This window comes from Mytilus galloprovincialis, chromosome 5, assembly GCF_965363235.1.
Source record: "Mytilus galloprovincialis chromosome 5, xbMytGall1.hap1.1, whole genome shotgun sequence".
In the NCBI taxonomy this organism is placed as follows: Eukaryota; Metazoa; Mollusca; class Bivalvia; order Mytilida; family Mytilidae; genus Mytilus; species Mytilus galloprovincialis.
The window spans coordinates 52,784,183-52,807,135 of NC_134842.1; the positions used below are offsets into that span (position 1 = coordinate 52,784,183).

The 22,953-nt window shown below is 31.5% G+C and overlaps 1 protein-coding gene across 3 annotated transcripts in view; it reads right to left on the reverse strand.

The window, feature by feature from the left end:
• LOC143076020 (tRNA (uracil-5-)-methyltransferase homolog A-like) overlaps positions 1–22,348 on the reverse strand; it is a 39,257-nt gene extending 16,909 nt beyond the window's left edge. Inside the window, exons 1-13 of one of the 3 annotated variants that reach the window (XM_076251632.1) lie at positions 22,271–22,348; positions 20,945–21,007; positions 19,821–20,058; positions 18,695–18,821; positions 15,349–15,437; positions 14,439–14,514; positions 13,318–13,372; positions 11,960–12,011; positions 6,415–6,469; positions 5,610–5,722; positions 4,177–4,225; positions 2,706–2,769; positions 906–1,012 (exon numbers count right to left, since the gene is read on the reverse strand). In XM_076251632.1, the coding sequence (XP_076107747.1) occupies positions 906–1,012; positions 2,706–2,769; positions 4,177–4,225; positions 5,610–5,722; positions 6,415–6,469; positions 11,960–12,011; positions 13,318–13,372; positions 14,439–14,514; positions 15,349–15,437; positions 18,695–18,821; positions 19,821–20,058; positions 20,945–20,963 (1,044 nt within the window). In that variant the 5' untranslated portion in view covers positions 20,964–21,007; positions 22,271–22,348. Of the gene's footprint in view, positions 1–905; positions 1,013–2,705; positions 2,770–4,176; positions 4,226–5,609; positions 5,723–6,414; positions 6,470–11,959; positions 12,012–13,317; positions 13,373–14,438; positions 14,515–15,348; positions 15,438–18,694; positions 18,822–19,820; positions 20,080–20,944; positions 21,008–22,270 lie in introns of all 3 variants that reach the window. The other 2 variants (XM_076251631.1, XM_076251630.1) reach the window with 2 other exon arrangements.
• Between the last annotated feature and the right edge of the window lie 605 nt (positions 22,349–22,953).

A 22,953-nucleotide genomic window follows, 5' to 3' on the forward strand; every position in this document is an offset into this window, starting at 1 on the left:
TAATCATAGTTCCAAAATACATTATTTTTTTATTTTTTTTACTATTGTCCATGACTGCTAAAAATACAACAGTCTAAGGGAAATAACTCTTTTCATTGTTAAAATGAATATTACAAGTGTTCTGTATAACTAAAAATTAACTGAATCTCACAAGTATTCTGTAAAACTAACTTTAACATAATAAATCACCTCAAAAAATATATATATATATACAGATATTTCTACCTTTCATCATGACACTAATATGTTTTTTCTGAAACACCCATCACTTACATGCATTTACAATGTATATATCAAAATAAGCATTTTTTATCTCATTACATGCAAAAGAAAATATTAGTGTTTTTTTTGTTGGTTTTTTTTATCATCTTATTGTTGTGATAATACTAGTTGATCCATTTTATTATTTTGACTAAAATTTTCTTATCAAAACTTGAATATTTACATTCTAAAATGCAAATTCTAAAGTGTACCTACATGTACATTTGATATTACTTTTTTTTTTTTTTTTCACTTAATCATAACAGAAATTCTGCCAATGTTTCATAAAATTTTATGTACCTTGACATGACATATATTTGCTAACAACAGATTCGATTGTAAGAACATATTTAATCTTTGAAGCATTTGTGGAATAGTTCCAAAGTAACTGCATGGAAACAAACTAAGCAGTAGAATTAGTTATCAAAGGTACCAGGATTATAGTTTTGTACGCCTAAGTGCGTTTCGTCTACATAAGACTCATCAGTGACGATCATATCAAAATATTTATAAAGCCAAACAAGTACAAAGTTGAAGAGCATTGAGGATTCAAAATTCCAAAAAGTTGCATTAAAATAATCGGAGCTATACAATCCACAATCAATAACTGAATTTTCTTTCTTGTTAAGATTAACCTGTAATACCTTAACAACTTTCTTCATAGTGTCTGGTATAATAAGTAAATCATAAGGTTCTCCTACTGAATTGGTACCATCTTTGTACATACCAAACCTAAATCCAACTGTTTTCTCTGCAATTAGTATAAATGCATATTTAAGGAACTGATTTAATTAATACTGTCAATAACAAGTATAAACTTGCCCACATGATTTAATAAATTTACAGCTGCTATCAAAATATGTTTGAATATTTCAGACCTATGCTTTGATTTAGCATAAATATCTGATGTGGAATAATTTCCAATGATATCTTTGACAAATAAAAAAGGGACCCATTCCAAACTTACATGAATGTCTATGTATACCTTCATGTAAGAAGAGAACATGTTGTGTACACTGATTTTTCCCTGATAAAACAATTGATGTCCATCATTAATTGTAGTGTGCATTCGTGAGGGGGGGTAGGACCTTTATCGGGACTCCGGGATCGGGTGTTTTTAAGCTCGGGATTTCGGGATTGACCCTTTCGGGATCCGGGAATTCTTTTTTTCGGATTTCAGGATGTTGGGATTTACTTTATTTAAATTCGGGACCTCGGGATTTCGTGTTTTTAAGCCCGGGATTTCGGGTTCAGGACCCATCCTATCCCCCCTCATTCGTGTATATTAAAAAGAAATATCATATTTTTCAATTAATAGCTGTGGAGCATTATAACACTCAAACTTGCTTAATATTGGACTAGATGATAGCCATAGGTCTTTTTAGCAGATTCGGCAAGGCTTACAAAAGAATGTTAATTTCTTTCCCCCGACTAATAAAGTACCAACAACTATAAAGTTAGTCAGTTTACTGCGTTATTCTTTGTGCTTTATAATTTTTCAATGTCTGTTTTATTTTCATTGTTAAAAGTCTTGCATAGGACTTGTAAATGTGTTTCTATTTCTAAATTTCACATTTGGTCAAGAATCAGGGTTAGTACATTAATGTGCCCGATGGTATTAATTTTAGTGATCTACATGTCTTAGGGTTAAATAAGAAACAATTATCAATTTTGTGATGTCTGTTCACTTAATATAACCTATCAATGTATGTCATGTATTTAAGAGGAGAGAGCAATATCTGCTTACCCTTCTGGAGAACCTGAGATCACCCCCAGTTTTTGGTGGGGTTCATGTTGCTCAGTCTTTAATTTTCTAGTTTGTGCCTCTGCCAGAAATAAAAACAACGGCTTTGGTTCACTAGATTTAGGAGATAACTGTATTGTATTTTAAGCTCCGACGGCATCAATTGGGGATTTGATGGTCGCAAATTAAGTTTACTGGCGACACGTTAGCGGAGATAGTAAACGGGTATTTGCGACCATCAAATCCCCAATTGATGCCATGGGAGCTTAAAATACAATATTGTTATCTCCATTTTAATGAAACCGACAGAAAACAACGTTAAAACATGTATTTAAAATCTGTCATATGCCGTCTGCACTTGCTCGTACGTGCCATAGCATCAATTGTCAATTGATGACATGTAAATAAGTGACGTTATCCAATCAAAATGAACGTTACAAATGTTATTGCATTAGAATAAGTTATGTTGCGTTTTGTATACATCCCCATTTCTATTCTCAATTTTATTGTTGTTTTGTCTTTTTGTCTTTTGCCCTGGAATTGTCAGCTTGTTTTCGCCTTATGAGTATAATTATCCTTTTGGTACATTCTATCTCTCTTAAACAATATAAAAGCCTGTTATTTCCCCTGATGAACTTGCCTATTTTCATATATGAACCAATAGAAAGAGATAGCTAAAATTCTAACATCTATTGCCTACCTTGCCCATTGACATCTTTGCCAATTGTAAATTCACATTTATTTCTGTATCCTTCTTTTACAGGCTGTAAAAATATTAAAAAAAATACTGTGTTGAGGGTCTGGATGGGGGACCTTCAATTTCTTCATTATTTCATTTTTTAGAAAATTATTCATCTTTTATACTCATTCTTTACTTTATTCTTTCTATTTAAACATTCCATTATTTTTTATTATTCAGTTGGTCTATTTTTCAGTATTATGTATATTTTAAGCCCTTAATTCTGCACATTTTGCCAATTATTCTCTACACCCCATTCAGACCCTCTTTAAATGACAGACTTTAAATGTTAAATGAAACCTACATACTGTGGATTCATTATTATCATTGTGATACCAATAGTTGTGGGTTGTGTGGTAAAGATGCATGATTTTAGTTTCTTGTGTACAATTTGGAAATTAGTATGGCGTTCATTATCACTGAACTAGTATATATTTGTTTAGGGGCCAGCTGAGGGAAGCCTCCAGGTGCGGGAATTTCTCGCTACATTGAAGACCTGTTTGTGACCTTCTGCTGTTGTTTTTTCTATGGTCGGGTTGTTGTCTCTTTGACACATTCCCCATTTCCATTCTCAATTTTATTGTTCATTAAAGTGTTGTTATTTTGAATCGGACAGAAATTAGCATTTAAAATATAATGTTCTTGTTAAGAAGTAGAAAGCTGGTGCAGACTAAAACTTTACCCCATCAGCATAAGCAAAGTGAAATTTTGGACCACCAAAAAATAACTTGTCATTATCAATACATGTATTAAAAAAATATCAAGTAATATTATGTCATTTGGATTGACTTCTATCTATATATATATATATATATATATATCAACCTTCACAGCAATTCATGTCCTTGATATTTTATTTTTTGATGCATTCATAACAAAAGACTTAAGTTTAACATTTTTGTTTTTTTACTTATATTCTTGTTATTTGTCTACTCAAATAAAATTTAAAATGATTTGGGCAACAAGCTGTATAGTTCTGTACAACACTGTTTTGATAAAAAAGCACAAAAAAAGTCATGCTCTATAGTATTGTTTGATTTTCTTTGTTGACATATAATTTGTGATAAAGATTATAACAAAATGTTGACTGCTGTACCCCTATTTTTGCAATGAACTTATTATGTCTATTTGTTTGGTTCACACATCGTTGTCAATATATTGGAATTGTATGCAACTGTTTTGCAAGTGAGAGGTTTAGCTAGCTATAAAACAAGGTTTAAACCACCATTGTGTACATAAAAAGTGCCTGTACCAAGTCAGAAATATACAGCTGTTATCCATTAGTTTGATGTGTTTGAGCTTTTGATTTTGCAATTTGATTATAAATGGACTTAATCTTTGAATCTTACTTGGAGTGAGGTATTTTTGTTATTTTACTTTTGTCATATACATTATAATTCATGAACTAAATAATTTCTATGGAAAAACTTACAGAGGGCTTTATGGGTAATAATTCACAGCATTTTCCATTGTAAAGTTTTCTGTAAAATAAAATCATCTTTTTAATTATATTAGATTAAGACAAAATATGGTTAATAAATTTGGGTTGGTGTAAACTTTGCTCTTTCAAATTGCTCTGATTTCAGACTAAATTAATATCATATAGGAATATATGAGAGAGCTTTTTAAAAGACACAAGTGTGTACACACTGAAATGTCTTGACTGCTAATCTGACCATTAATTTTATGTTGAAAGTCTTAAGGATAAAGGTTTGACCACAAATATCTCAGAAACTTAACAAGTTTATAGATCCATGATAATATGGTCAAGGTCAGATAAATTCTGTCAGACAGACATTGTTGGTTTTTTTTGCACTTAAGTGTTTCTGTTGTTTTGTTGTTTTCCTCTTATAGTTTTTGTGTTTACCTCAGTTTTAGTTTGTAACCCGGATTTGTTTTCTCTCAATAGATTTATGACTTTCGAACAGCGGAATACAACTGTTGCTTTTATTTATCTAGCCCACTTTTATAATTGATAGTTATACAGAGGTGACATGCAAATGGACATTACAGGTCTAAAAGATTACTTCTAAACAATTTGTGATAGTCTTAGCAATACCTGTGCAGAGAAAATTAATTTCTGCATTTAAAAAAAACTAGTTTTGTTGAAGAGGATCAAAGTCAACAGACGCTGGAGATTACAATTTTTTTTAATGTGTTCATATTGCAGTAATTTGTTTTATTTGCAACTTTTGTGTAAAGTCTTTGTTAGTTTTATTTTTTTTTGGTAACGATATTTCCCGCCTCTTTTCGTGCTATGGTTTTTGAATAACACCTTACAATATTTTTGTACACAAAATACGGCTGACCTATTGATAATGCTATTTAAAAAAACTGACAAATACAAAATATAGTAACATTGACCAATAAACCATAATAATGAGGCCAAGGTCAGAGGAAATCTGTTAAACTGACATGTACCCCTAACATATAAACTATGATTAGATTTTAGTAATTATTTAAATTCATAAAACAATAGAATTTGAGATCACTATCTCCAAACTTTAATAATGCAATTGTAAATCATTCTTTTATTGATATTGAAATGCTCGGAAAGTAAAGTTTCTTTTTTCAGAACAGTTTAAAGCTATCTTGTTATTAATTAGATTACATCCATTAACATAATGTATTGTTATTACAGGGTATATACTTTGAAATAAAAAAACTAATACCCTGAGATTGTTTCTTATGCATATAGCCTTGTAACTAGACTACATGGATTTAATTCATTTCAAAATACACTTAAAATAACCATTCATAAAGACATTAAGTGTAATTTGACCTACTTCTAGGTCAGGTCAAGACAAATCATAAATGTCTATATAAATCATGTCAGCTAAGAGTTTGTGTTACTTAATTATTTACCTTTGTGCAGTAATCCAGTCTTTCAAATCAGTATTGGTTTTATCAAAGTGTATGTTTTTGAGAACTTGGGTGGCTACATTCTTTAATGCTTCTTCTATTTCTTCAAACTTTGTCTGAAAGTAATTTAAAAAACACCACAATTCTAATGAAAAAAATTGTTAAGATTAATTCTGATTGCACAACATACAACAAATGTAGCATAAAGGATTTTTGCTACTTTGTTTCAAAATAACAAGCTTTTTAAATGACTGTTCTTAAACTATATTTTTATATATAGTTTATAAATAAAAGAACTAAAAAAAATTGGTGGGAAATGATTCTCTCTAGATTTTTATACTTTTAACATCATGAACATTGGCCGCTTATTTTGTTTCAAAAAGATCATGAATTTATTCATGGATAAAACCAGAGGATTCCAAAAAATTTGTCAAAAATTCAAAAACAAGAGAAGCAAACATCATTAAAATCATTTTGTCTTTTCAGTTTCTGGTGCTGACTCACATCAATTTATATGTATCAAAAGAAAATTTGAACATTTAACTATTCACCTTCTACTCTTGTTTTAGGTAGATACTTGTCTTGTTGGCAATCATACCACACCTCCTAATTTTTGATCATTTTACATGTAGTCAAATCTGTATAATTTTCATGAAACAGTCCTAAAGACCCTCAAATATTACAAGAAAAGGAGAGTTACTGAAAATTATCATCAATATTGAAATTACAGTTAAAACTTTTGAAGAATAAAATGCTGTAACTATTATCATTTAGTTTCACAGTTCACTATACATCTTATTTAATATACCTTTAGCTGCTCTTCATAAGGAACATTCCACAAAGGTGTCACAGAATTTTTCAACCTGAAACAGACAAACAATAAACATCTAAACATGTATGATAACAATTTTTGTTTCCCAATATTCCTCAAGTTATGACTTAAACAAGAATGTGTCCATGATAGTACACATATGCCCCTCTTGCACTATCATTTTTTATGTTCAGTAGACTGTGAAATTGGCATTAAATTTAGAATGATCATATTATAGAGAACATGTGAACTAAGTTTCAAGTTGAATGGACTTCAACTTCATCAAAATCTACCTTGACAGGGGTTAAAAAATCCACTAGCCCGACGCCCGGGACTACAGCATTTAGGCCTTGGGCAACCAAAACTTGTAACCCAATATGCCCGACGGACTAGTGACAAAAAAATTTTGGCGTTTCTAAAATAGAAAGGGGAAACTCCCCTCATCACTTTTCTATCTTAGCCAATAAGATTCCACTACGTCATCGGAGATTCCCAGAATTTGAACTGATTTTGTACAAGTTATAAAATAGAACAAATAAATCTGGATGGATCCCGTACTTTCAATATCGATGTATCAGTACAGGGGTTATTGTACATTGCTTCTGCAATCTGATTGTACCTCCTTCTGAATAATATATTGCAATATAAATGTGAATCCTTTTTGACAGCAGAAACCTGACTTAATTTTGTCAGATATAACTTTTGAAACATGTGCACAAGTTATGGACGCCATTTTGTTTTTGTTTACATACTGTGAAGAAGTCTCCAGAACCATGATCTAAACATTAACAGTCTTCAGAAAACTTAAACTTGATGCAATAAATTTTCATCGATCATGATAATCTTCATTGATATTCAAATGAATTCGATTTTTAAAGAAATAAGATTTATAACAAATACAATTTCAGTTTAGAGACTGTGCTCAGGTTGTAATATTTTTAGAGCCCAAAATTAGCTTAGGGCAAGCTGACCAAGGTTCGGACAAGAAAACGTGTTGATGTATCTGATAAAAACCCACCAATACTTTATATACCCTTGTATAGCAGTGGTCAAGACTTGTATCATTTCGGGATTTGGTCAACTCATTATTACAGAATATTCAGTGAATATTCAATTATCAATTAATTGAATATATCTGCTAATGCCAGTAATTGGATAGATTTTGCTAACATAAGTTTTGGGTATCCAATTTGCAAAAATCTACTGTACAATGGATAAAAATTGTTAACTTTATAGAATTCATTGTTATTGCAGCAAACTGAATATGTAAGGCATACTAGGGCTAGCAGGTCAGTTTTGCTGGGCTAGTAGTTCTTCCAGCAGGGCTAGTAAAATCCTGCTACCAATTAGCCCTGGGCTAGTGAGCTACAACAAAATTTCTTGACCCCTGCTTGACCAAAAACTTTAACCTGAAGCGAGACAGATGGACGGACGGGTAGATGGAAGAAAGGACTAACATATGAATGGACACACATACAGAAAAACATAATGCTCTCAGGTGGGGAATAAAAATATGTTCTGAGACTACAATGTAAAATCTCAAATCCACCTTGCAAGGTGGGGGGGGATAGTGGGTCTGTTAACATGTTAACAACACCTCGACTTTAGCAAAAACAGTTAACAACATATGCAAAAATGCTGATAACAGTTAACACAGTGGGTTGAAAACAGTTAACAGTTTAAATTTATCTCAGATAACAGTTAACAACACCTTGAAAAATCAAAGAGCTGAATAGCTCTGAGGGGAAAGACGGCCCTTGTTTCTATTTCATTTTTTTTTTGGGGGGGGGTTATCTTTTAATAGTCTTCATATAAAGAATGAAAAAAAAAGAACAGCTAGAACATGTGGAAGGTTGACACTATTGGAATCAATTGTTGTTTAATGTAATTTCGTTTCTCTAGTTTAGAATTCAATTTAGACCAATGGAAGAGATCTGCATCTTCTAAATCTAAACATACAATTAAAGTTGATAGTTAGGTATCTAAAATCCAACTAGTTGAATTCTGTCATTTAACAACAACTACAATTATTTTTGAAATCTTAATAGTGTACGTCTGAACTGCAGGCTAGGGCCATTTTCCATTTTTCATGACAGTACTCTTAAGATTTTAAATTTTTTTCTTAAGAAAGTTAGGACTGAAAAATCTATTCAGTTTTAAATTTCCATTGATAAAGTTCCCAGTTACATATCTCATCACAGGGATACAGGTACAAATAAAAATAACAATATGATTGATGTAAACTGTGTGAAGTTTGTTTCCAAATCCTACATTTTGAAATATTTGTAAAATTTCATGAATAAAGAGGTTTAAACCACAAAATGCAACATTTGTAAATTTTTTTGTAACTATTACAATGATTATGTTGGTACACAAAATTTAGTTTTAATGGAAGACTACTTGTCATATACTAAATGTCACATTTTAAGTATTTATTTTAGAAAAATGTTTAGTGGATAATTAGTTCATAAATTGAGGTGCTCCTGAATTGGAGGAAGATTTTCAAAACAGAGATTTACAGAAAAAAATGGAAAAGATCGTTTTTCTCCCCCATCTCATGTAGCCCCTCGGACTTCCTGTTTACTTTGAAAGTTGTTGACCTACAAATTAAAGTTTTGCATGTTGATGTTTGAATCATCTACAGCAAACATCATTATGTTTAAATTTAACAAATACTATTTTTTAATAATTGCACAATCTTTGAGAATGATTTAAATAACCAGTGAAGGATATCCCTGCTTATGCGTAGTGTGGCATTCCAACAATGACGTCACTATAAAATATAATGTAGGTTGGATATATTTAGAATATATATCTCGTCATACTGATTTTTCCGGATTGTAAAAGAAACGTAAATAGTGTAAAGGAGAGCTCAATATACGATAATTTCGAGAGAAACAGAAGGGAAATGTGTAAAAAAGTGTTTAAAGTCAATTTATTCATTTGTGTCTCCCCATCTCATCATTCTCAGTAAGATTTGTTGGGGGGTTTTCCACGCTATAAAAACAAAATGAATGATGTGAGGGAATGTCACTCTGGTCAAACCTATTGGGGATTGACGGCTTGAAGCCGTCTTCCCCAAAAACAATAAAGGGCTGCGCTTTAGCGCATGATACGCCCGTTGCTCTTTTAACTTGTCTTTTATGCTTTAAATGAATTTATATGATCAACTAGAAATAGTGTGAGCCCTGTCAAATACCCCCCCCCCCCCCTAATAAATAAAAATGCACAAAAAAATTGGCACTATTAAGGCTACCTCAAATTTAACTAAGTTTGTTGTCTTTAATTTTTCATCCATACATAAAATTTTGTGAAAGTGTTAGTTATTGTCCCAAAATTGGAAAAATCCCCCCTTTTTTAAGCATAAAAATTCATAACACAGAAATGTAAAATCTGAAATTTATAAAAATTGAAAGGGAGCTTACATCAATAGATATAAACAATTCACCAAAGTTTCATGGACATTGGTAAAAGCCTTTTTGAGTTATTATCCGAAGTGTTAAAAATCACCCTTTTTTTATGAATAAAGCCCCATAAATCCAAAACTTAAAATCTGAAATTTATAAAAATTGAAAGGGAGCTTACATCAATAGATATAAACAATTCACCAAAGTTTCATGGACATTGGTGAAAGCCTTTTTGAGTTATTGTCCGAAGTGTTAAAAATCACCCTTTTTTATGAATAAAGCCCCATAAATCCAAAACTTAAAATCTGAAATTTATAAAAAAAACGAAAGGGAGCTTACATCAATAGATATAAACAATTCACCAAAGTTTCATGGACATTGGTGAAAGCCTTTTTGAGTTATTGTCCGAAGTGTTGAAAATCCCCCCTTTTTTATGAATAAAGCCCCATAAATCCAAAACTTAAAATCTGAAATTAAAAAAAAACCAAAGGGAGCTTACATCAATAGATATAAACAATTCACCAAAGTTTCATGGACATTGGTGAAAGCCTTTTTGAGTTATTGTCCGAAGTGTTGAAAATCCCCCCTTTTTTATGAATAAAGCCCCATAAATCCAAAACTTAAAATCTGAAATTAAAAAAAAACGAAAGGGAGCTTACATCAATAGATATAAACAATTCACCTAAGTTTTATGGAAATTTGTGTAGGTGTTTTTGAGTTATTGTCCGAAGTGTGGACGACGGACGGACAGACGGACGGACGGACGGACGGACGGACGGACGGACGGACGGACAACGGTATACCATAATACGTCCCGTCCCGGGCGTATAAAAACAGGTTAACATAAAAAAAAGTGCTGTCCTGACAATTGCTGCTATTTCATCATACGGAGTGTGGATGGAGTTTACAGAATAGAAAACTTAAACCCAAAGCGGGATGAACTGACGCAGGGATGAACGAACGGACGGACAAACAGACTCACAGACCAGAAAACATATTGTAGATGGGGCATAAAAATGAACAAAAATGCACAGTAAAGAGCCAAAAAAAAAAATAGAAAGAAAAAAAATAGACTAAAACAAAATGGAGAATACAAATAATGGACAAAACTTATGAAGAAAAACGGTAAAAAAAATCAAAAAACATAGAAATGAAGAACCCCAGTAGTGACCCTCATTATAGCATTAATTCAAAATGAGAAATTAAAATCACATAGCCAGCTATTTTTCTAACGTAACAAATAATGATTTAATTTTGGATGTAACACATCTTCTGATTGTCTAAACATTTCTTATCTGTATAAGCTCATATACATAATTTTGTCATGGGAACCTCTATTCGTCAATGGGTTTTTTTCATGATTTACTGATTGAAAATAGAATTTAGGATTAAATTATAAAAAATGACAGATATTTTTACTATCTTTTTGAAATATCCAACAAGAATGTGTCCAAAGCACACGGATGCCCCACTTGCACTATCATTTTCCATGTTCAATGGACCATGAAATTGGGTAAAAAATCTAATTTGGCATTAAAATTAGAAAGATCATACCATAGGGAACATGTGTTCTAAGTTTCAAGTTGATTGGACTTCAACTTCAACGAAAACTACTAAGACCAAAAACTTTAACCTTAAAGGGGAACTTCCATTTTCTATGTTCAGTGGACTGTGACATTGGGGTCAAAAGTCTAATTTTTGCTTTACAATTAGAAAGATCATATAATAAGGTACATGTGTACTAAGTTTCAATTTCAAGATTGGACTACAGCTTCATCAAAACCTACCTTGACCAAAAACTTTAACCTGAAGCGGGACAGACAAATGAACAAACGGACGGACTGACAAATGGACGTACAGACCAGAAAACATAATGCTCCTCTACTATCGTAGGTGGGGCATAAAAATGTGGTGTACACCTTTAATTAACCACTACATGGGTTATTCAGCATGCACCACATTTTTTAATGTTATATTTACATAGAAGAAAAATTATTACAGTCATGTCTAAAGTAAGTTAAGATGAAGTATTTGTAAGCTTTAATATTCATAATGACATCATGTTACTGGAAACTTTGCCGATGAAGTTTTATTACAGATTTAGAGAAAATTATTTTCCGATCTTAAATATGTACCTTTCTCCTACTGGTAACAGTTCTTCAGCTATTTGTTTGGCTGACTTTTCAGCTAAAAAAAAAGAATAAACTGAATAAAAAAAATTCTAACCAACAATTATAAGTATAAATGTAACAGTATCATCTTTATCAATATAAGTCTGCACAAATAAACAACAATTTAGAAAGTTTATAATGTTGACCAACAAGAGTGACAAACAAATTAAAAGTACTTCATATATGAGATCTGTAATAACATAGAGTACTATACAATAAATGGTCCAAGAGCCTCAGAAAAACTGGGTGAATGAGATGATTTCAGCTTTCCAATTGTGAAAGTTCCATTTCTTAGTAGTATGTAAAACATTCAAGTAGTAGTTTGTCTTCAATTTTTATTCATATTGTTATGGTTTTGTTAGTTTTTCTAAGACTTTTTTTTAAACCTTTTTGTATCTTCTGCTTCTTTTTATCTCTTTTTATTCATGTTAACATTATATATATAAAAAGAAGTTGTGGTATGATTGCCAATGAGACAACTCTATTGTACTATAAAATCATGAGATTAAAGGCCCTAGAACTGAATAGCTCTTGCTTGAATAGAGAGAGAAAAAAAAAAGATGTAGTTTAGTGTAAATGAAACAACTAACCATCAAAGACAAAAAGACAGAAATATGACTACAATTAAGGATGTTTGCTCTTCTTGTTTTAGGATTTTTGCCAGATTTTAGGAATCTTCTGGTTTTATCCATGTAGTGCCATTAAAAAAATATGCCCATTAACCCCTACTTTTCTTTCCAGAATTTGATTACATATAGTTTAAAATGTTATCTTTGAAAATCTTATAAAATCCTTGTTATTGTTTCATGGTTTTTGAAAGAAAAAAGGTTTCAATGTTAAATGTATGAAAAATATAGAGAGAATTATGTCCCGCCAAATTTTCAATGGCTTATATCTCAAAAACAAGCAAATAGACACTTAATTTTTTTCTACTTTTTTAGTTTCTTTATTTATATACTATCAATTTTTAACAGTTTTTTAAAAAGCTTGTTATTTTGAAACAGAGTAGTGAACATCCTTAACACTAATAAGCATCATAACAGTATAGTAGTCTTTAAAAGACCTTGGATGACAAAGGTAAAATAGTGCAAACGAAAAAAACAAAAAACCTGTTGATTTGTATATTAAACAATAAACAAAACATAAAAAAAGCAATCAATTATGACAATCACAGGGTAAAATTTGTTATTTTGAACCTTAATTAATTTTCCTTTTTATATAGACTGTCACTATAAATAAGGATTAAAATTTGACACCAAAAGAACATGTCCATAAGAATGTATCATATATGCATTTTATAAATTAATAACTGCAAATCACACCTCTATTATCTTTACTTCTTATCTTCTGGAATGGATCTGCTGCAGCACTAGCTAGCTATAAAATAAAATCAAAGTGTTTGTAAGCCCTAATGGGTAAAGATTACTTTAACTTATCAGTGGAAAGAAAAATAACACATTGCATTGTGTATTTCATTCAACTACAATTCTGGACAAAGAAAGATAACTTAATTTTTTAAATGTCAATGCACTATATGTTGTGTATCTCAAAATAAGTGATAAATCTTGAAAGATTAAGAAATTAAATACCATGTCATAGTATATGCAAGTTTTGTATTTTATTTTGCACAAGTTAGCAGTTATTGTAATGTATTGTCATAAGAAGAGATTTATATAGCTTGTGGGTGCAATTCATATTTTACAAGGGATATTATTCTATTGTGAGTAAATATTCACAGCAAAACAAACATTCAATTGGTCAAAACTATGCCACATTGAAGATTTGAGCACATTTTTAAATAGTACACTATTGATGGTTGTAATGTACCTTCATGACAAACAAGGCTAATATAAATCTTGACAAAAAACATTAACGGTAATTTTTGAGATAATAAATAAACGGATGTTGAGGAAACCAGTCATAATTATTTAACACCTCTGACAAATCAAGATAAAGATATCTTGATGTTATCTTAAAATTTTAACCAATTTGAAGCTAATGGTAGCTAAAAATTACCATTTAATGTTAGTCATTTCTACCCTCAATAATACATGGAAAACTTTATAATCAAACTCAGCAAACATGACAATTAGTAATCTTATTAACTTCAGTGGCTATTGTTTGTAAGTGTGTTTTTTAGGTGTTTCTCGTTTCTTGTTTTCTATATATAGACTAGACCATTGGTTTTCTTGATTGAATTGTTTACACTAGTCATTTTCGGGCCCTTTATAGCTTGCTCTTTGTTGTCAGACAAGGCTCTGTGTTGAAGGCCATACTTAAACCTATAATTGTTAAGTTTTTATACATTGTGACTTGGATATGGAGAGTTGTCTCATTGGCACTCATACCACATCTTCTTATCTATACTAAAAACAATATGTCTGCATGAAGATGGGGAAATTGGTCAATCATGGTAATTGGTTGTAGGATTTAAACAATAAACCTTAGCATCTAATGTTCTGTCTTTCCATACATGTCCTTTTATCTTCTTTATGGCATCATCTCTTTCTTCCTCATTCCTGAAAAATATTTAAATCTTTCTTACAAAATATCTTAAATCATCTCTACTGACCAGGGTTGAGATCAATATCATAGCAGCTACGTAGTGCTATGTAGATTTTGAATATTGAACATGTAGCTATAGACTAGTTGTTACATAGATATTGATAGCAGCTACGTAGCCGCTACAATATTGAACTCAACCCCTGCTGTACAAAATGTTTCTTGCTAAATTCTCCTAAAACACTTCAAATAAATACTTTTAGTAATTGATTAGGTTTTAAAATGATTTCTCTTTTATAATATCATATGCCTTAGGTAATTCTCTTGTTACTTTCAAATTTAAAGAACAATGACCAAATAATCATTTCAAAAATAACTTATCAGATAACCTAAAAGGATAAAGTATACCCTAATCAGCACATATTATTTGGGGGTTACCAATTTTTTTTATGGATTTTGTGGGTGTAAATAAGCGATGAATTCAAATATCCAACTAAATGAAAATTTTGTATAAATTTTGTATTTCTGTAAGAAACATGAGAAATTAGTACAACCGCAAAAACAAATTTACAGGAAAATTAATATACCGAATACACAAAAATAAAAATGAATTCCCAGTATACTGTCAAAGTCAACTGTAAATGAAATTATCTAGTTCTGAGTAATAATCAGTTCTAGAAGTATAACAAAAACTACGGTACATAGATTTAATATGTTTCTCATAAACTGAAATGGTTCAACAATTAGCCTGATTGAAACTTTAACACTTTTCTGAGATGACAAAAGTTTTGTTTAGATGTAACCATGTCCTGAGTTTACACTTTCATAAAAAGTCTATAACATTTACATACCTAAATGTGGCAAATGCAAATGTATGTGTGTCAACAGCCTTCACTTTAACAGGTTTTACATCTAGTCCATTCAGTCTTTTCTTCAATTGCTGAAAAAAAGGGGGGAAATGCTAAATTTGAGAAAATAAAATCCAAATTACTAATAAATACATATGTGTACACCAACAACAACAACAAGAGGTCACAAATACAAATCAAAAAGTTTTTTTTTCCCTTTCAATTTTCCTTATCTTCATTATGAAAGACATATAACTATATCAATATATATGAAAGTGTTTAACGACCTTGACTGGCTTTTCAGCCCTCGCACGGTCGGCAATATCAATAGGAATTTGTTTTTAAATCTAATAAAATATAAATAATTAGAGCCACTAATGGTCCATAAAAATGTTCAATTGTATAATTACGAGATGTTGTCTGCTCTGAAAAGCGTATTCTGTGATAATAAAAATGGAACGCTATAGCTTCACAATGCCTTATTTTAAGGCATTCTGTTGATTCATAAAAAGTTATCTTCCTTAAATGTAGTTTTAAACTCAGAGTTACCTTAAAACCAAATCTTGGTAGGTTAGTGATTTCTATTTTAACCAGATGCTCCGCAGGGCATAGCTTTATACGACCGCAGAGGTTGAACCCTGAACGGTTGGGGCAAGTATGGACACAACATTCAAGCTGGATTCAGCTCTAAATTTGGATTGTGATTAAATAGTTGACACAGCATAGGTTTCTGACACAGAATGAATGTGTTCTTATGAACTTAAAATTTTTGTTTTCTCTTAGAGCAATTCACTATGCTGTTGAATATTAATCCTCTCAAAAAAATGTTTGAAGAAATTTTCTTTTTTATTTATGAAATTTCAAATGAGAAAAATTGAACCCAATTTTTTTAATCACATCCCCCTTTCCCTTATTCCAAAACTAATCTCAATTAAAATTTCTAATGGCGTTTGCAACAATAACTACTCATTTAAATACATCATAAAATATTAAGATGTAAAAAAACTGCTTGTTATCACTGAATGGTAAAGATTATTTTAATTTATCAGTTGGTAGTAAAAAGTGAATATACATTGTATATTGTATATAACAAAGATTTAAGTTGATTCTGGACAAAGAAAGATAACTCCAATTAAAAAAAAATCTTGCTATTGCACAATATTTTGCAATTAGATATTTCTTGCTTACTATATATATATATATAGCTATTCTGGACAAAGAAAGATAACTCTAATTAAAAAAAAAATTGCTATTTCACAATATTGTGCAATTAGATATTTCTTGCCATTGCGCAATACTGTGCAATTGAAAAGACTTGCTATTGCACAATACTTAATATAATAATTTTAGATCCTGATTTGTACCAACTTGAAAACTGGGCCCATAATAAAAAATCTAAGTACATTTTTGGATTCAGCATATCAAAGAACCCCAAGATTTCAATTTTTGTTAAAATCAGACTAAGTTTAATTTTGGACCCTTTGGACTTTAGTGTAGACCAATTTGAAAACAGGACCAAAAATGAAGAATCTACATACACAGTTAGATTTGGTATATCAAAGAACCCCATTTATTCAATTTTTGATGAAATCAAACAAAGTTTAATTTTGGACCCCGATTTGGACCAACTTGAAAACTGGGCCAATAATCAAGAATCTAAGTACATTTTTAGATTCAGCATATCAAAGAACCTAACTGATTCATTAATGTAGACCAATTTGAAAACGGGACCAAAAGTTAAGAATCTACATACACAGTCATGACAGTTAGATTCGGCATATCAAAGAACCCCAATTATTCAATTTTGATGAAATCAAACAAAGTTTAATTTTGGACCCTTTGGGCCCCTTATTCTGTTGGGACCAAAACTCCCAAAATCAATACAAACCTTCCTTTTATGGTCATAAACCTTGTGTTTAAATTTCATAGATTTCTATTTACTTATACTAACGTTATGGTGCGAAAACCAAGAAAAATGCTTATTTGGGTCCCTTTTTGGCCCCTAATTCCTAAACTGTTGGGACCTAAACTCCCAAAATCAATACCAACCTTCCTTTTGTAGTCATTAACATTGTGTTTAAATTTCATTGATTTCTATTTACTTCAACTAAAGTTATTGTGCGAAAACCAAGAATAATGCTTATTTGGGCCCTTTTTTGGCCCCTAATTCCTAAACTGTTGAAACCAAAACTCCCAAAATCAATCCCAACCATTCTTTTGTGGTCATAAACCTTGTGTCAAAATTTCATAGATTTCTATTAACTTAAACTAAAGTTATAGTGCGAAAACCAAGAAAATGCTTATTTGGGCCCTTTTTGGCCCCTAATTCCCAAAATGTTGGGACCAAAACTCCCAAAATCAATACCAACCTTCCTTTTGTGGTCATAAACTTTGTGTTAAAATTTCATAGATTTCCATTCACTTTTACTAAAGTTAGAGTGCGAAAACTAAAAGTATTCGGACGACGACGACGACGACGCCAACGTGATAGCAATATACGACGAAATTTTTTTCAAATTTTGCGGTTGTATAAAAATCTCTGATGTAAATTCTTCTCTCTTTGTGTTAAAACAAGTAAAATAACAAGATGGGTTCTTTGTGTGACATACATGTACATGTAACAATCAAGTTTAATGAAGAAAATTGGACATGAAAAACGTGTTTACGTTTGGCGAAAAAGAGACGAGCGGTTGAGACAGGACCTTGTTCAACCGCGGACATAACAAACAAAATATCAAGTCATGATTTGGGGTTGTATTTGATGGAATGGCGTCGGTACACTTACTCCTGTAGAAGGCAATATCAATGCTGTTAAATATCAAGAAATACTTGATGAACATTTATACAAGTCGATTCCAAAAAGGAAATTAAATGTAATCAAGCTAAAAGGACACTTTACAAAGTATTACATGTAGAGGTAAGTTTTAACTAATTTCAACTAAACAGCTGAAGGAGCTCAATCTTGCGATGATTTTATCGTTCTGATATGCAAAATAAATTTAACTTATATATATTTAGTGTATGCTAGGACTTAAAACTTCCTAAACTGTACAGGTAAGTCTGTACACAGAGTGCTTTGCGAGGTGAAAATACGGCCTTACTCATGGTACTTGTCCATTTGTTTATTGTCATAATTTGTTTTTAAATCTAATAAAATATAAATAATTAGAGCCACTAATGGTCCATAAAAATGTTCAATTGTATAATTACGAGATGTTGTCTGCTCTGAAAAGTGTATTCTGTGATAATAAAAATGGAACGCTATAGCTTCACAATGCCTTATTTTAAGGCATTCTGTTGATTCATAAAAAGTTATCTTCCTTAAATGTAGTTTTAAACTCAGAGTTACCTTAAAACCAAATCTTGGTAGGTTAGTGATTTCTATTTTAAAAATCTCTGATGTAAATTCTTCTCTCTTTGTGTACTGATATAGATCTGTAGAAGCATCCTTTTCCTCTTCTGTATTTTCTGTTGCCCTATGAAAATAAACAGAATTATACAATTATCATACAGCAGGTATGGAATTGTATTTCTAAACGTTTGGAAAGCTGATTTATAAACATATGACCCTTGTTATAGGTTGTCTTTTATTATTAATGATTATATCTTAATTTTCTTTGATAATTTAGAAATTTAGTGTTCACTGTTGGTGTTAAATCTTTAGTCTAAAAGAAATTCATTCACAACTTCCTTAGACTCTGGATGTTTAAGATCTTTTGTTTCTTCTTCTTTCATTCTTCAAACCTTTTCTTATTCAATTGATTAAGCATGTTAAGACAAAAGGATGTACACTTGAGTATATAAGTGTTTTACATAAATGGTATTATCAATTTTTAGTGGATGTTTCTGGACATCTCAATAAATTTTAGTTTTTGTGTCACTTGTTGTGGATTGCAACTTATTTGTGTGATACCAAATTTTGTGGAAATAATGGGTTTTTTTTAGAACAAAGAAGTACATATACCAATATCTGTATAAGCTTGAAATCAGACTTTGGTAAAACCTTATTATATAAAGTATTCAGGAAAATAAGATTTCCTTAAAACCACAAAAATTGTTACACACTAAATTTGCTACCTGAATAACTTGAAGGAAGAATCCATCTCCTAACCCTGCTTCAGTTGTTAAACTTTTTCATTATTTTTTCTTAATTTCAAATATTTAACCCTCTTGATAGACAAAAGGTACACACTGCAAATGCAAGGCGATTCACAGGAATATTTGTGGGGTTGCAGGTCGGCCTGGACCTTCCCTTTTGGGGAAAAAAATTGTTGTATATATAGGGAATCACTGAAGCATGCATATGACTAGAGCAGCCCCCCCCCCCCCCCCCCCCCTCTTTCATTGTCTTAGGCAGTCAGTGGGCCCCTCTTACACAATCATTAATCCTATTTCATTCAATACTACCAACATGACCAAGAGTTAGTTTTAACTGAATCAATTTACATATATTTTATTATGTTGAGATACTTTACCCGTCTTTTGGAGGTAAATCTTCTTCGTCTGTCTTTAATTTCTTTTCAGGTGCCTCACACTTAACTTTTGGAGGTAAACCTTCTTCGTCTGTCTTTAATTTCTTTTCAGGTGCCTCACACTTAACTTTTGGAGGTAAACCTTCTTCGTCTGTCTTTAATTTCTTTTCAGGTGCCTCACACTTAACTTTTGGAGGTGAACCTTCTCCTTCTGTCTTCCTTTTCCTTTCAAGTGGCTCACCTGCTAGTGGTGGCTTACCTGCTAGTATAAGTGATGTCATCATTACACAACATGATTCAGTTCACACAAAGGTTACTATGGATTCATTTTTATTTGTAGGATATCAATTTTTGTTGATTTTGTAGGTACAAGTGAACTGCTAAATGTTCAATGAATTACATTTTTTCTACATATGTTTATGCGTGAATACAGACTTTTGAAAAACCATGAAATCAAATATCCACAAAATTGTTAATTTATGTCAATTTGTACCCGTGAAATATTTTTCAAAGGGTCACTTTCATAATATTTTTATGGTTAATTTTATAGAATAAAACATGTAAACTGTGTTAAGCCTAATAAAAATATATGTGTGGTTCCAGTTACCCTACCTTCCCTACTTTTTAGTCTTAATAATAGCCTACCCTAAAGATTTTATTGCCATTTTTCATTCAGCACTGTTAAATTCAGAAAGTTGCTCTCAATGTAAAAAAATAACAATAAATAATAAAAAAATCCCTGCCTATCGACCCAAACTTTTTTTTTAGATGTAACTGGAACCACACATGCTTTTTTATTTGGCCTTAGATTTTTCAATACTTGAGGTTGTTCAGGAGCTGCAGTCACCCTAATATTTTCGTCTTACAACATTGTACAAATGTACCTCCTTCCATTCATACACAAATAAAGTTTATATCATATATATAAAGTAATATGTTTAAGACCTTTGACCCTTGAGACTGATATTGGTTCCTCGTGGTGACACAGCATGTGATATGGATTTTGCCATGCATTATTCTATATGTAATTACTGGTTTTGATATTTGCCCTATAAACATGATAAAGAGCTAGCGATATCAGAAAATTTTGGTTAATACATTTATTTACAAAAGTAATTATCTTTTACCTGTATTTTCTGTTTCCATTTTCTTCTTTAAAAGAAAATTACACTATAACACTGATCTATTATCTGTTAAGAAAAAAAAAGGTATTTACTTCTGTCTGCCGTCAAAACTAATTATAATACAGGTTTTTCATCTTATACCAAAATAAACTTGAAAATTGAAAAATATTACTTTCATAAACAGCATTTGTACAGAGAAGTGCAAAAAGTCTTCAGTCACAATGGAGTCCTGTTTACATTCTTACAAGTGACTGACTTTAAAAAGGCCTTACCCCATGTCACTGAGTTTTACTGTACTAATCTTTTAGCATTGTCCATCACATGGGCTACCGTCAATTGATGTTTGTTGTCGTCTGCCATTGTTGTTTTGTTAAAACAAATAAAATAACAAGATGGGTTCTTTGTGGGACATACATGTACATGTAACAATCAAGTTTAATGAAGAAAATTGGACATGAAAAACGTGTTTACGTTTGGCGAAAAAGAGACGAGCGGTTGAGACAGGACCTTGTTCAACCGCGGACATAACAAACAAAATATCAAGTCATGATTTGGGGTTGTATTTGATGGAATGGCGTCGGTACACTTACTCCTGTAGAAGGCAATATCAATGCTGTTAAATATCAAGAAATACTTGATGAACATTTACATGTATACAAGTCGATTCCAAAAAGGAAATTAAATGTAATCAAGCTAAAAGGACACTTTACAAAGTATTACATGTAGAGGTAAGTTTTTATTTTTGTTGTATTTCATTGGTTGATTTAATTACAGCGCAATCATGAACTTTGCAACTTTCGTTTTGAAACATAAACACGCTACTATTGTGAACGAATAATTTTTGCATGTCTCTGTACATTTAAAAAATTAATATGAAATTAAAAAAAAATATTTTTAATCATTAACAATATTGTTTAACTAGGCATGCGCCAGAATGTAATCAAACTAGTTGATATTTTTTCTGTATATACATTGTAAAGAAGGGTCTGTACAATGTCTATATATCAGTAGTTTAAACTAATTTCAACTAAACAGCTGAAGGAGCTCAATCTTGCGATGATTTTATCGTTCTGATATGCAAAATAAATTTAACTTATATATATTTAGTGTATGCTAGGCCTTAAAACTTCCTAAACTGTACAGGTAAGTCTGTACACAGAGTGCTTTGCGAGGTGAAAATACGGCCTTACTCATGGTACTTGTCCATTTGTTTATTGTCATAATGAACCTAGCTCTATTGAGCGGAAAGAAACCCATAAACACGGGATTATTGTCCTCCCAAGTGAAGTTTTCAAGTATGATTCCTGAAAACTTATAATCAAGTCTTACATGTTATGATTATGGTCCAACACGAAAAACGTAACATTTATCCAGGTGAGCATGGAGTTCAATATGGTGTAGGGGAAAGATACTTGTGGCAAGCGTATGGAATTTGCTAGGTCGATTGTATATTCTTCCGATGAGGGAGCACCTCATTTTGAAACAAAATAAAAATACATGCATTAAGAGCTACAATTTGATTTTTAGGGGGGCTAGGATGAAATTTGAAAAAAATAGGCAGGACAGGAGTTTTGAGGGGGGGGGGGGGTAGGACCTTTATCGGGACTCCGGGATCGGGTGTTTTTAAGCTCGGGATTTCGGGATTGACCCTTTCGGGATGGGAATCCTTTTTTTCGGATTTCGGGATGTCGGGATTTGCTTTATTTAAATTCGGGACCTCGGGATTTCGTTTTTTCAAGTCCGGGATTTCGGGATCAAGACCCCTCCTATCCCCCCTCAGTTTTGAGTAAAAAAAAAAAAGGCAGGATGAGACACTTGCAAAAAAAAAGTCAGGACGACAATTTAGGTAAAAAAGAGTCAAGATCAACTAAAAAAAAGGCAGTACCGAACAGAGTGAAAAACAAAAATGCAGGACAGAGATTACAGCTAAAAAAAAATGCAGGACAAAATTTGTCATCCTATCCTGGACATATAGTTAGGATCTGCCACATTACAATCACGATTCATTTTTC